This window comes from Vespula vulgaris, chromosome 3, assembly GCF_905475345.1.
Source record: "Vespula vulgaris chromosome 3, iyVesVulg1.1, whole genome shotgun sequence".
Lineage (NCBI taxonomy): Eukaryota > Metazoa > Arthropoda > Insecta > Hymenoptera > Vespidae > Vespula > Vespula vulgaris.
This window is the reverse complement of record NC_066588.1, coordinates 2,787,501-2,801,488: the sequence shown is the minus strand read 5'-3', so window position 1 is coordinate 2,801,488 and position 13,988 is coordinate 2,787,501. Positions and strand designations below refer to the sequence as shown.

The following is a 13,988-nucleotide window of genomic DNA, read 5'->3' as shown; positions in this document are numbered from 1 at the left end:
TTAGTCCTAAAATTTTCTGCAGGTACAGCATATTCGGAGAAGCTATTACGCATGGAGAGCACGTAAAATCGTTCAACGAAAAATCCCTGACGCTTATCAACTTAACTCACACGTGCAAGAAAAACGCAAATGTTGTTATACAAAAAGATAAGAAAGAAAAAAAAAAGTACTTTCTTTTTGTGTTTAAATAAGATTACTTAATACGCCTTTTCGATGATCATTAATTACTATCGTCAATACGTCGATATTTTTTTTTTTTTAATTTGCCCAATTTGAACAGGGGAAAAATGAAACAATTATTTGGTGATTGAATTTAAACGAATTAAGTAATATTACAGAGAGTATTATTATGTGCGATGTTCAAGAATAACCAGAAGATAATATTAGTTCGTTTCCGAATATAATGAATAATTCGAGAATTAGTATGTTGAGATGTATAATTTATTGTATGTTTGTAGGTAATAGTTGAAGAAGAAATTTTGTTCAAGTGAAGAGTAGAAGTTGCAGTCTAGTTGGGTGAGAAGACGAAGTATACGTCTTGTGAGTTTTTGGAAAATATCGAAAGGGAAAGAAAAAGGGCCTGCATAAATAAGCAAAAGGAAAAGGGTCTGTAGGAACCGAGAAAACGTAGATGGGGATGTTGAGGAGATATCTAGATTTAACAATTTTACAAAGTCTATAAGTGATTTGTACAGCAGTTACCATAATAATGATAATGATGATAATAATAATAATAATAATAATAATAATAATAATAATAATAATAATAACAACAATAACAACAATAATGATAGTAGTAATAATGATAAAAATACTAATATGACAATGATGATAATAATAATAATAGTAATAATAAAAATAGTAATATGATAATGATAATGATAATAATGATAATAATAATAATCAATCATAGCGGTGATGACAATAGTAGAAAAGGGTGAGTAGAGTGGAATGGAACGTAATAGTACCTAATGAAAAATTTTCTTAATAGAACGAATATTAGAAAGAATTAGAAAAATTTCTCGAGAGCCACAAACATAAGCGAGGACGACGACACGACGACGAAGGCCATTCGGTTTTTTCATTTTCCATCCATCCCTTACGCCACGTACATTCATTCGGCGCATCAGTCAAAGTTATCTTGCAAGGATCGCATAACTTCGATGGACAGTCCCATGAATATTTTTGTATAAGATTTTTAAACGACGATCTTTCGAGGGAAAGTCGCAGCGCGATGGTTTTGATTATTACAATAACGAGCCGTGATTGTTGCACGATAAAGAAGTGATGAACGTAGCTAAAAAAAAAGGGTTTCATAGATAAGGGCAGTCAATAAAAAATGGTCGATGAAAAGAAGAGAGGAGCGTGATTAGTATACATATATAATTATATTATATATATATATAATAATTAATATATTTGTGAAGTTTGAACAAATTTACTTTTCTTATATAACTTAAGTGAAAGATTTATGGCTATCCAAAGATCAGTGACTATAAAGGTAAGATTAAAGAAAAAAAAAAAAAAGAAAAAGAAGAAATAAGAATGTCTACCGATCGAGATAACGAGATTGAGAAGAGTGATATTTATATTTTTCCCGTAAACAGGAGAAACGTTTTTTGTCTTTGCTCAAAAAAAAAATAAATGAATAAATTACATAAATAAAGAAAAAGATTTTGAGATCGTTCCCCTTGATGTAAATACGTTCGTCAGCCATCTTTGACATGCACCTGTATCAAATGCGTAAAGTGTTAAAAAAGAACACTTGGTTCTTTACAAAATACCTATCTCTTTCTCTCTCTTCGTTGATCTCCCAAGGAAGCCAACATAAAGTTAGCTTCCACTTGACCAGATATTCAGGAAAAAGATCAGGAACGTTACGTCTTTTACTTGGAAAGGTGATGATGAAAGGGGAACACGTGTTGGAATAACAAATGGGGAATGTGATATGTATGTTTGGACGAATGGACATAGTCTTCTAAACTCACGGACAATAATGCATATATTTACTACGAACGTATCGATATACGATACGTATGATAATAAAAGGAAAGAGATAACAAAAAAAAGGGAAGAAATAAAGGAAAAAAGAGAGAGAGAGATAGAAAGAGAGAGAGAAGAGAAAATACTGACGAAGAGTTAGTTTTGAAGTTAGATCGAAGAGACTTAGGTATGTATTCTCTCTCTCTCTCTCTCTCTCTCTCTCTCTATCATCATGTAAGCTTGGCATACATAATCGGTGGATCCTTAATGTGAGAACGACTGGTGGAAAAACGTACTTCGATAGATTCGTTTGGAAGATAGGGTACAAGACGATGTGTCCTCTGTGGGTCCTCACCAAGTCGAGGATATGGCGTATATAAAGTTGACGATGGACCTCCCGTACGTTTCAGTCGACCGAAAACCCTTAAACCGTAGACCTCTTTTTCCATGCAAAATTCCTCCCTTCTCGGCCCTCTTTTCTTCTATCTCTCTCACTTCTGTTCTTGTTCTCCCTCTGTTTATCATCTTTTTCTCTTTCTCTTTCTCTTTCCTTCTCTCTCTCTCTCTCTCTCTCTCTCCCTCTCTTCCTCTTTTGGTACTTCTTCTTTCTCTCTCCCTGTTCTTCTTCCATCACGACTTCCATCTCGGTGCGTAGAAAGAAGACGAGACGTTCTCCAAGTGGGTAGCCGCGCAACGCGAGTGCGCGAATGCAACAGAGTCCTCCTCCTCCTCCTTTTCCTCCTCCTCCTTCTTTCTCATCTCTCTCATCTCTCTTCTCTCTTTCTTTCTCTCTCTTTAGAAGCATACGTCGTCAGCGTCTCCTCTTCGCCCTTTTTATCTCTCGTCTCCGTCGCAAGGACGCTCGTGCACCTTCCTCTCCTCCTTATCCTCTTCGTCCCTCGAACAACTTCTCTTCCTTCCTCTTTTTCCTCTCCCTCTTTTCTCCACTCTCTTTCTCTCTCTCTCTCTCTCTCTCTCTCTCTCTCTCACTTTCTTTCTTTCTTTCTTTCTTTTTCTCGCCTGACATCCTTCAAGTTTTGTTTTGCACGTCGGCCTACTCCTCCTCTTGCTTCTACTTATCCTTCAAGCTCCCTCTGCTCTTCTTCTTTTACTTCTCGTTTCACTACTTCGTTTATATCATCGCGATACTCTCTCCCTCTTTCCGTGCTCTCCTTTTCTTATCCACTATGCGCACACACACACATACACAAGTACACTCTCTCTCTCTCTTTCTCTCTCTTTCTTTCTAACAGCAAAATCGGCACTTCTCCTCTTTATCAACTTTATTACACCCCTCCCTCCCTTCTTTCCTTCCTTCCTTCCTTCCTTCCTTCCTTCCTTCCTTCCTTCCTTCCTTCCTTTCTTTCTTCCTTCCTTCCTTCCTTCCTTCCTTCCTTCCTTCCTCCACTTTTACATCATCTTCTCTGCTTCATCGAACCCGAAGAAAAAGTTGTGAACTGTGAGAAGTCAGACCGGTATACGTAATAATTGTTATAACACGTTAATGGTGAACTCGTATTTCATAAGTTTGTCGCGTTGCACACCGAATTGCCAACAGAATTGACGGCCAAGTGAGAGTCATAGTGGGGGTAAACGTATAGGGGAATCGGGAGTCAGCTCTTGCTCATGAACTGGCTGTTAGACGCCTCTACTTTAGACGTTCGCCGGTAGTTCCTCGCTCACGCTTCGTCTTCATCGACAAGACAAGAAGAAGAACACAGTCTTTTCCTTTCGTAGAAAAGAGATAGAGAGACAGAAAGAGAGGGGGGAGAGAGCGTCGGTCATCCCGACGTGAAAATTCTGTGCTTCCATTGGGACGACAGTGACTCCTGTTAACTGCGGGATACGGGATAGAAAAAAAGAAGATGATCCTTGGATGGTACAGCGTCCTCCTCGCCACCCTCTTGGCTTTTCTAATCTATATCGCTTTCTTCTGGAAAATTAATTGGATCAGAGTGAGTTAAGATTGTTTTCATTTTTTTCTATCATGATCTATAGAATTTTTTGATAGATTTTAATGACAGGGTTATAGAGTTGAATTAATGTGTAACAGGAAATTGTGTTATATTCATCATTTCTATTTCTCTTATGTTATTTAATTTTTAGATAAATATGTTATATTATTTATTTCAAATTAACTTGAAATAAGCGTGGCTAAATTAGTGTAAACATAACGAAGTATCCAGTGAGAAAAGTTCGCGATTAACTCGTTATTAGCTCATTAGTTTCATTAATTATTGAAAATTATGAGATCATATATATGTATAAATAAAAGTCATTAGTCGCTTTCCAATATAATTATACGTAAATATTATACATACAAAAATATTCTAATCGTTTGTTATTTGTACAGACGATCATTAAACGTCTAATATTGAACAGTCTCAGTCTCTGAAAATTTATTTCTTATCTAAAACAATAAATATTCTTCTAAGAAAATACATAACACTAATATTACAGTTACATTTTTATAATTATTTATAAAATATTGAATAATGCGCCTGGAGAGATGCAACATTCTCAACATCTTCAATAATATTGCTTGTGAACGCCATCTATCAGTAAAAACTTTTTTATACTCTTATGATAGGCAACATAGCCATATATATATGTAATAACTGTTGCCTATCATAAGGATAAAAAGATGTTTCTCCCTGATAGATGGCGTTCAGAGACAGTATTATCGATAGATTTTGAATTGCTACTTATTGTCAGGCGCGCACTTATATAATTATTATTACATAAATAATTATATACAAAACAAATAAAAAAAATCAGCTATAAAGATCGATATTAATTTAATTTGATCTGATCATTTAATTTCTTTAATTTTTTTTTTAAATATAAAATAAGGCTTTCGCCTGTTGTTGTTGTTGTTGTTGCAAGGACTTGCGATGTGAGAACAAAATAAAATACAGGAAGATGGAAAAATTGCCACCAGTCTATCCAAATGGATGGTTTGCCTTATTGGAAAGTTCACAACTGAAAGTGGGACAAGTGAAACACGTATCAGCTCTTGGAGAAAATTTTGCTGTATTTAGGTAAGCATAAAACTGATTAAAATCCGATATAGAGAAAAATATTAATTAATGGTTATAAAGAAACACTCATCGATTTATTAAAAATAATTAAATAATAGTTAATTTAAATAATTCAAAAATGATGACGATAGTAATAATGTTAAGTCGTGTGCATACGAAGGACCGAGAAGGGTATCGTCAACATTCTCGATGCATATTGCCCACATTTAGGGGCAAACATGGGCGAGGGTGGACGTGTGAAAGGAGAATGTTTAGAATGTCCTTTCCATAAGTGGCTCTTTTATGGTAATGATGGTCGTTGCATAGATATACCTTATGCCAATAAAGGTAAAGAATTTTTTTTTAACTTTTTTTTATTACATAACATACACAAAATTGTTGACTTTGTTTCAGTACCGAATGTTGCTAAAACAAAAGCATGGAGAAGCTGCGAGGTGAATAAAATAATTTTCGTTTGGTATCATGCGGAATCGGCAAAGCCAGATTGGCAACCACATCCCCATGAGAAAATTTCTAATGGGACTTGGCGGTTTCAAGGTCGAAACGAATTTATCGTTAATTGCCATATACAGGTTCGAGAAAGTTATTTTAAACGTTGTCCTCATTTCGAATAGCATTTAAATAGTTAGATAATCCGAATAAATTTTATTTTCAAAAACGAATAAATAAAATCGAGACTTTCGATAGTTAGCATATATAAATTAAGATCGAGGAAGAAGGAAAGAAGAAATATCTCGATTTCAATTTTCTCGAGGAAAGTAATGAAACGATCGATTTCAGGATATAGCAGAGAACGGTGCCGATCTGGCACATCTAAGCGCGGTCCATGGACCAGCGTTGTTTCTCTCGGAGGACGTGATGCGTTTCGTTCGTCACAGATGGTCGAACGCAGGATGGACACCGCATTCGAGCGAATCCAATGATGATTCATCTAAAACTCCGACGGAAAAAAACATTCCAGAAGAAGAGACGATGTGGGAGGATGATTTAACAAAGAAAACATCAACAACCAAGACGACGATTAACGGAGATTCGAAGAATATGTTGAACGGTAGGACAACGATGACGACAACGGCAACGGCGACAATAGCAAACGGACAACAGAATTCTTATAATGGAGAAAAGCATAGAGCTAGTATGACTCTTCGTCACAGTCTGTTGCTTCTCGATCGATTCGATATACTTGAGCTGAACGTGAAGGTCGAACAAATCGGTCCAGGATACGTCGAGTTATTCATCGAGACAACATTCGGCAACATGTTCATCTTACAAACGGTGACACCGATCGAACCATTGTTACAACGTATTTGTCACATAATATTTTCTCCGCCATTGTTGGCGCCCTATGCCAGTATCGTTTTTCTCGGTGAATGTTTGATGTTCGAGAGGGACGTTGCTATTTGGAATCACAAGAGATTCGAAACACGACCTATCCTAGTACGAGAGGATAAGACCATTGCCGCTTATCGGAAATGGTACTCTCAGTTCTACTCTACTAATAGTCCTACTTATCAGACGGCAATGAAAAGTTTGCAGTGGTGACGTAAGGAAGTTAATTATTATTATCGTTTGAGAGCAATCGTGCGAAGGACTCGATGGACGATAAAAGAACTCGGATATGTTGTTTTATTTCCTTCTTCCTTTCCTTCATTGTTACACAATTATTTGATTGTTTAGAGATTGTATAGAGAGTAAAGTTACGTCTGTTTGATATAAAACTATTACCGCGTTGAACGAGGATTATCGAGAATGTTTGAAAATATTTGGAAGGTAACGTTCTCTCCGGTAAGTAATGTATATAAACTTATATCTCGGTTTAAGTTCGTAAGTGCAATTTCCGATAATCACATATCTACGTGAATACATAGGTATAGGTGGACACTACCTAAGCTATAGAACTAGACTATGGAAAAAAGGATGAGATATTTCGCAAAGACAAGTCGCAAAGTAAATAGAAGCAATTTCGGTAGCATAAAAATATGAGTATTTATGTGGTATATTAACAATATACAAGTTTATAGGTACAAACGTTGAGATACTTGTTAAAACTTAATCCCATTCTCCAATGTACATAGCACGCGGTGCAGGAGGTATCACGCCTCTCGTCGGGATGGGTAATCTTCCATATATATGGTTGTACGGCGATTCGATTCTATTATCCGTGTCTGGAAATTCAACGAAGGTCGTTTACTTGATCGTTCAAAAGATCGTTCGAAAGTTCGCGAAGGATCGGGTAAGGATCATCGACACTGCTCACGATTATATCGCACACGCTTACAATTACACAATATAACATATAATAAACATATTTTAAAATATACAATAGAGCGGAGAGGCGGTCAATGACCGGTTCTTCTTCCTTTTATTTATTTTTTTTTTTTTTAATAACGTTCAAAAAATGACGCAACTCTCATTCTCTCTCTTTCTCTCTCACTCTCTCCCTTTCTCTCTCCCTTTCTTTCTTTCTCTTCATTCTCGTAAAAACACACAGTGTTGCTCCTCGTTGAACGTAGACGAGACACGCTCGAATTAGCGTGAATCGAATTTCTTTTTTTCTTTTCATTTCTTTTGTTTTCTTTTTTTTGTTCAAACCGACAAGTGCTGACCCATATTACGTACCGAGCCCACTCTCAAAACTTCTCGCATGATACATGATGTGTGGTCGATTCGCGGGAACGTGATGTCCATATATCTGAGACGATTGACTACTGGCATATACGGAGCCAGCATAAGATGGCGCAGGTTGAGGTCTGATGTGTCCTCGAGGAGGAATACCTTTACTTTGTCCGTTTCTTGCCATCTTCACGAAGTTAGGTACGCGTGCACGTAATCCACAATAATATGGATCGTCTATAAAAAATTAGAAACAACAAACTGTATCTAACATTATCTACCATATAACACACAGCGATGATCGTATATATATCTAACGGTATTAACTAATTACAAAAAAAAAGAAAAGAAAATAATTCTTTCGTTCGTATCTCACCATATTTCTTTCTATCATCGTTCTTGCTCCTTTTTTCTTCATTCGCCATACCGGCAGGTTTTATCGTCCTCGAGTAATCATCCTCGATATCATCGTAATCGGGCTGTATAGAAATAAAAATTCATATAAAAATGTTCTTACAAAAAAATTTTTTAACGATTCTAACGATAATAAGAAAGAAAATATATATGTGTATATATAATTACCTTAGGAATATCATGACCATAAAGATTTTCTCTGGGTGGAAGTTTAGGTGGCCTCTCAGCTCGTCGTTGCTGGTAACTCGTGGATTGCATATAGATTTGTTCTCGAGAATCTCTCTCTGACTGCATTATTTCACTAGGTCCAACAGAGGATGAAACACCAGCGACGCTGTAAGGATCCTCGTCTGGAATAGGTATCCTTGGACGATTCTTTATATCTACAGGCCTTTGCAATGCTAAAACTGAAAAAAGATTGATTGTGTAATTAAAAAATCATTTTCAAAACTCACTGACAGAGCTATCTTAAATGAAGTCTTAAAGTATTATTATACCTGGTGGCAATTTTGACTTGAGCATGTCCAGTCCGACAACGTTCACGATGAGAACCCAAACTGGACATTGAAGAAGATCTGCTTCCGTTCTTACAAAAACGATAGCACTTAAACATTGCATCTCCAATCTTCGTCTGTCGGGATATGCTCGTCGAGTCTCGCGAGATAAGTTTGTTTGAAACTTGTTCATATCAAACAACTGTAAGAAAAAATCAATGATAAATCTATGCAATAAATTCTATCTTCTTTAATTGTTTCTATAAAAATCATATCGAATAATTCACGAACGCTATTATATATTGTAAACACGAACAAAAATAATTAAGAATGATCAAGAAGAACTATAAAGAAATGTTTTACCTTTCCCGGTTTCTCGTGCTCGAGGGCACCCTGTGAATTACGTATAATTTCAGGCCCAATAGCATTATCCTCCTGATTGGTTGGTTTGATGTAAACATTATTTTTACACAACCTTTTAATAAGAATATTTCCTTGTTCATCCATTTTTATTTTAACACCTTGATTAATATGACGTTTCGCTTCTTCCGTCTTCGGATCACGCATTGGATTATCAAAACCGCAAAGTCCTATCCTGTATTCGCACGAAATAAGAGATAAGAAAATAAATTAATCCGATGAAGATTATTAGGAAATAAGAAACTATAAAAGAATGAAAGTAAGTTACCTGAAGCCGTCGAAGCCATCGTTCGAGCCGTTTATCGTGAGAACCGGTGCCCTAGCATACGCTTTCGCGACGCGTCTATTTCTCTCAAAGACAATTACTTTCGCCCATATTTCATCGTCTATTTGATTCCATTTATCCAAAACTTCTTGTATGTGATCCTATACAAGTAAAGGAAATGCTAATTAGTGAAACGAGATATCTAGTGTTCCAAAAAAGACGTAGGAGAACTTTTGACATTTACACATATATTTTTCTCTTTTTTCCTTTTTCTTTTCTTCCTCTTTTTTTTTGTATTTCTTAATTAACGAATATTATAACGTCGAATATTTGAGAGAAAATAGAAAGAACCGGTCAAAAACGAGATCATTGACCTGATATAGCACTCGATATTATTTATATGTCTTGAGAGAGAAAGGTGAATTTGTGATCGTAGATCTTTTAAAAAGTATTAAAATCAATCGTCCATATCTATCAGGGAATAACGCGTGTGTGTTTCTGCGTGCGCGCGCGTGTGTGTATACGAGCAAAAAAAACCTCTGGTGTGATTTGACAAAAATAGATGATAAAAATAAAATAGATCTCGAAAGATCTCTTACAGTATCCATATCGTTTAAACGAGATCGATCGGAACGGAGGTGTTATGCAACGAAGGCTAAGAGTAAGCTACGATTTCCGTTCTAATCGAATTCCTTGAGGTCGAGTGTGTATGCTAGTTGATAGGGGATTATTGCGTGGCATAGTCGGTCTACGAGCGTAATAAAGTTTCATTTCAGAACGAGACAGGAAAGACATAACGGTGATGGATGATGCATCGATCGATCGACCGATCGATCGGTCGATCGGTCGATCGTCACCGTTGACCGGAATCACGTACCAGGACGAATCGAATTCGAAGGTGGCTAACTCGTTCTCATTGTCTTTGTCGTTGTCGGTAGAAGTCGACCTCGTTACGCGAATACTCCTTCATAATTCATAACGTATCTACGGTGAGAAAGGTTCGGTAGGTAGCTACGTACATGCGTACGTTGAAAATTAGAACACTAAGAACTCGATCGAGAGGCACGCTTTTCTCTAATTCAAAAGTTTACCGATACATTGTTACGAACTAGCAAACGAACTAGGGAGAGAACCACACAACGTATACAACAAGCACGCCATCGAGAGACTTTCGTATTTCGCTTTCGGCCACGTTTTTACCTCGCTGCGGTTTTGTAACACATAACAGGCCATGCAGAGAGTGGAAAGAGAGAGAGACTCGCATTTCTCTTAAAGTTATCCGTGTGAGGTTCTCTCTACGAGTTAATTCTACCTCGCTCTCTATCTCTATCTCTATCTACCTGTCTCTCTATCTCTTTCTCTTTCTCTCTCTCTCTCTCTCTCTCTCTCCCTCTCTCTCTCTCTTTCTCTCATTCTTTCTCTTTCTCTTTCTCTTTCTCATAGTATCTATTTTCGTTATTACGAGCATAATTTTTTGAAAAGCGATAACCACGCGTTTCAAACCGGTTTGCATCAGTTTTAAGAGCGTGCATGCAGGGTCGCCAAAAACACTTTGCCTTGCATGTGCATGGCTGAACTACTAAACCGGTTGGTACGCTTAAAAGTCAGCGAGTAGAGTTGGCGTATATGTAAATGCGAGAGTACGCGATATTATTGCTCTTATCGAGAAAAAAAGTCAAAACTTAAGTACGGGAAATAAGGAGATTATTTCAAACGAACCCTGAGAACACTATTAGCGTAATATCGAAAAGCTGCTATTTGATATTTCTTACCTTGTACAATTTGTCGAGATTGTACCAAACATCCTCCTCCTCTTGTTCCTCGTATTGAGATTCCACGAGATTATCTCGCGAACGGGAGAGTATTTTTCTTCTCGATACCATCGTGTGTCCGTCTTCTCAACCTGAAAAAAAAGGAAATAAAAAACATTAAAATAAAAATAATTTAAACAATGTCAAGGAATAGATTGATGATCGGAAAAAAAAGAAACACAGTTACTAAAACAAGGTGAATAAAATTCTCTCTTAGATTTCTATCGAAAAAGTAACGCGATAATTCCAACTATCTTTTTCCTTTTTTAAAATCATCATCTTTTGTTTTAAAATAAGTGACAGCGAACATCGGCGTGTAATCCTTAAAATATTCGTAAAAATGTGACGATAATTTTGAAGATAAAAAAAAGGAAAAAAAAGGGGAGAGAAAAAGAAAGAAACTTAAAAGAATATACAGTAGAGAGAAAGAGAAAGAAAGAAAGAAAAAAAGATCGGAGAAACCATTAAAAACCGTGTCATCGAGCTAGCTAGACGCGACGTGACGTTGTACAGGCGACTTTTTTTTATTATTGGCTTATCCGTTCGTATTTCATACGAAAAATTCGTATGCTCGTTGAGTAGATACTCAATAAGGAAGACGCGACTCACCAGTATGACGATAAGATCGAAACTTGTGAAAAAAAGTAAGTAGTCGATTCCTCGAGTCGATTCCACGAGTCGCGAAGCTTTTGCGAGGAGCTTTGAAAGATACGAAAAACAAAAAATTATTAAATAGCCCGATACATTCCCATTTGCTCCCACTCTTCCTCCTCTTCCTCCTCCACCTCTTTCTCCTCCTTCTCTTCCTCTACCTCCACCACCGTCGCTCAAACGAAGAAACGTACGAACGACTCGAATACCGGCGCGTCAACTGCTCGGAAAAGTGAAATTCGCATTCCATCGGCACGCTCGCTACCGGCCGTACGTGGCACACGTGTAGACTGGCATCGAAGTTGGAGCCGTTACACGACACTCCTATGAGTTTCCCATTTACGACATCTTTTTTTCCTCTCTTTTTTTTCTTGTATGACATACGAGTAGAAGACAAAGACACGAAGATGAATAAGAAGAAGGAAAAGAAGAAGAAAAAGAGGGAGATGAGGAAACACGATTCGATCGTATTCGATGACTAGTCGAATCGTCATAAAATTTTCCCAGGTCATTAAGTGACCGAAATATTTCGTTGATCGACCATGCAAGTTATCATCATCGTTATCGTCATTGTTGTCATCGTCGTCGTCGTCGATTCACCTATGGGTACACAGTACAAGCCGTCAGAATTTCCCTGAAACTGCTGGCTTTCACTTCTTCGAAGAATGCGAAGGTTGTACACGAACAACGTCTAGCCTGGCAGTGGGTACGGCACACGAGTCTCTTTTTCCCTTCCCTCCCCCTCTTTCTCTCTCTTTATCTCTCTTTTGCTTCTCTCTCCCCCTCTCTCTCTCTCTCTCTCTCTCTCTCTCTCTCTCTCTCTCTCTCTCTTTCTTTTTCTCTCGCTGTTTCTAACTCTGTCGCACACACTTCATCCTCCCATCTCTCTCTCTTTCTCTTTCTCTTTCTCTTTCTCTTTTTCTTTCTACCATGACAGAGTCTGTGTCTCACTCGCACAGTCGCACTCCCCTCGGCTGAACCGAGAGACTTCGATGAGCGCAACCGCGAGATTTCAAGCAGTGGAAGGAAACTGGTTATGGTCGGCCGCGTAGGTAGGCATTCATACACATACCCTGCGTGGTGGACAGGGCTGGGCAAAATACTCCTACAACTCGGCCGTTCCGTACCCGTAATACTTCTATCTATGTATATATGTATCTATCTATGTATGTATGTATGTATGTATGTATGTATGTATGTACTTACCTAAGTATCTACATACGTATTTACGCTCGACGAGAAATATATACGAACTATGATCCCCTCGAGAGAAGCGGCTAGGACCGGCTTTTTGCATGAGAAAGAGAAAGATAGCAAGAGCGAGCAAGCGAGTAGGACTCGTCGAGCAAGCCGTGGCTCGCGAGTTCGCTTTCGTCGAGCGTAATAGCAGCAGGAAAAGAGAAAGGTGTGCGGAGTAGTTTTGGGCCTCTCGCGGGAAGCCTCGAATGGGAGAACTCCGAGGCTAACTATATGTATCTAGAAAAACACTCTACCTAGCAAAGAACCAAGCTCCGACCTAAGGCGAACTTTGATTTTTCTCCTTTAACGAGTAGAGAGAAAGAAAGAAAGAAGAGAGACATAGAGAGAGAAAGAGAGACAGAGAAAGACCAAATCGAGAGACTTGAATGGAATGCACGACCGATGAGTCGTCGTTTGAACTGACGCAATTGTCAGGTCCATGACTTCTTCACGGTAAATACCGTAGCGATTATCGAGAAAATATCTAAACGAATCATCCTCGATCTCCTCTTTTGAATCACGGTTTTTTTCCCCCTTTTTCTTTTTTTCTTATTTTTTTCTTGTTTTCTTTTATTTTCTTTGTTCTCTTTTTTTTGGTTGTCTCTGAACTAAGACCATAGCTTTACGTCGTCCAGTCACGTCACGACGTGATCCGCTTGAAAGGAAAGAAACAAAATTCCCCGAGAGAGTTACGAGTCATCGGCTCGGTTAAGATATTTTCGTCTCGCCATATTATAATCATTCTTTTCTTCGATCGTATCGATCTTCTCTTCCGTTTTCTATTTCTCTCTCATATCCTTGAGAAAGAGAGATCATTTGATAAAAAAATAATTAAACAGTCATTTTTTGTGGAAATCGAAAGTCCCAAAACCTGTACCATGAATGTCATTAGCCTTTATCATTTAAATATTTCTTTAGCAATTTTAATTGAGGCCGCTAACAAAATACTTTTTCTTTTCCTTTCTTTTTTTTTATTTTTTTTTCACTTCATCGTTCGATCGACAAAAAATGATCGACTTTTTTCACTTTTCCTCTTTCCCTCTCTTCTTCTTCGATC

The 13,988-nt window shown here is 37.6% G+C and overlaps 2 protein-coding genes across 7 annotated transcripts in view; one reads left to right on the top strand and one right to left on the bottom strand.

The window, feature by feature from the left end:
- Positions 1-3,499: 3,499 nt before the first annotated feature.
- LOC127062133 (cholesterol 7-desaturase nvd) lies at positions 3,500-7,013 on the top strand. 3 transcript variants are annotated; one of them, XM_050989834.1, is made up of 5 exons: positions 3,500-3,938; positions 4,870-5,024; positions 5,185-5,351; positions 5,418-5,596; positions 5,805-7,012. In XM_050989834.1, the coding sequence occupies exons 1-5, from the start codon at positions 3,849-3,851 to the stop codon at positions 6,564-6,566; spliced, it is 1,353 nt and encodes a 450-aa protein (XP_050845791.1). In that variant the 5' UTR covers positions 3,500-3,848; the 3' UTR covers positions 6,567-7,012. The 3 variants fall into 3 exon arrangements, with proteins under 3 accessions (XP_050845791.1, XP_050845789.1, XP_050845792.1); XM_050989832.1 differs by having other exon boundaries at positions 5,185-5,596; positions 5,805-7,013; XM_050989835.1 differs by lacking the exon at positions 3,500-3,938 and having other exon boundaries at positions 4,966-5,024; positions 5,169-5,596.
- LOC127062134 (uncharacterized) overlaps positions 6,986-13,988 on the bottom strand; it is a 9,534-nt gene continuing 2,531 nt past the window's right edge. For 3 of the 4 annotated variants that reach the window (XM_050989837.1, XM_050989836.1, XM_050989838.1), the window contains exons 4-11: positions 11,003-11,133; positions 9,234-9,391; positions 8,909-9,140; positions 8,549-8,747; positions 8,220-8,458; positions 8,014-8,116; positions 7,644-7,874; positions 6,986-7,189 (exon numbers count right to left, since the gene is read on the bottom strand). In XM_050989837.1, the coding sequence (XP_050845794.1) occupies positions 7,074-7,189; positions 7,644-7,874; positions 8,014-8,116; positions 8,220-8,458; positions 8,549-8,747; positions 8,909-9,140; positions 9,234-9,391; positions 11,003-11,113 (1,389 nt within the window). In that variant the 5' untranslated portion in view covers positions 11,114-11,133 and the 3' untranslated portion in view covers positions 6,986-7,073. Of the gene's footprint in view, positions 7,190-7,643; positions 7,875-8,013; positions 8,117-8,219; positions 8,459-8,548; positions 8,748-8,908; positions 9,141-9,233; positions 9,392-11,002; positions 11,134-11,650; positions 12,437-13,988 lie in introns of those variants that run through there. The other variant, XM_050989839.1, reaches the window with a different exon arrangement.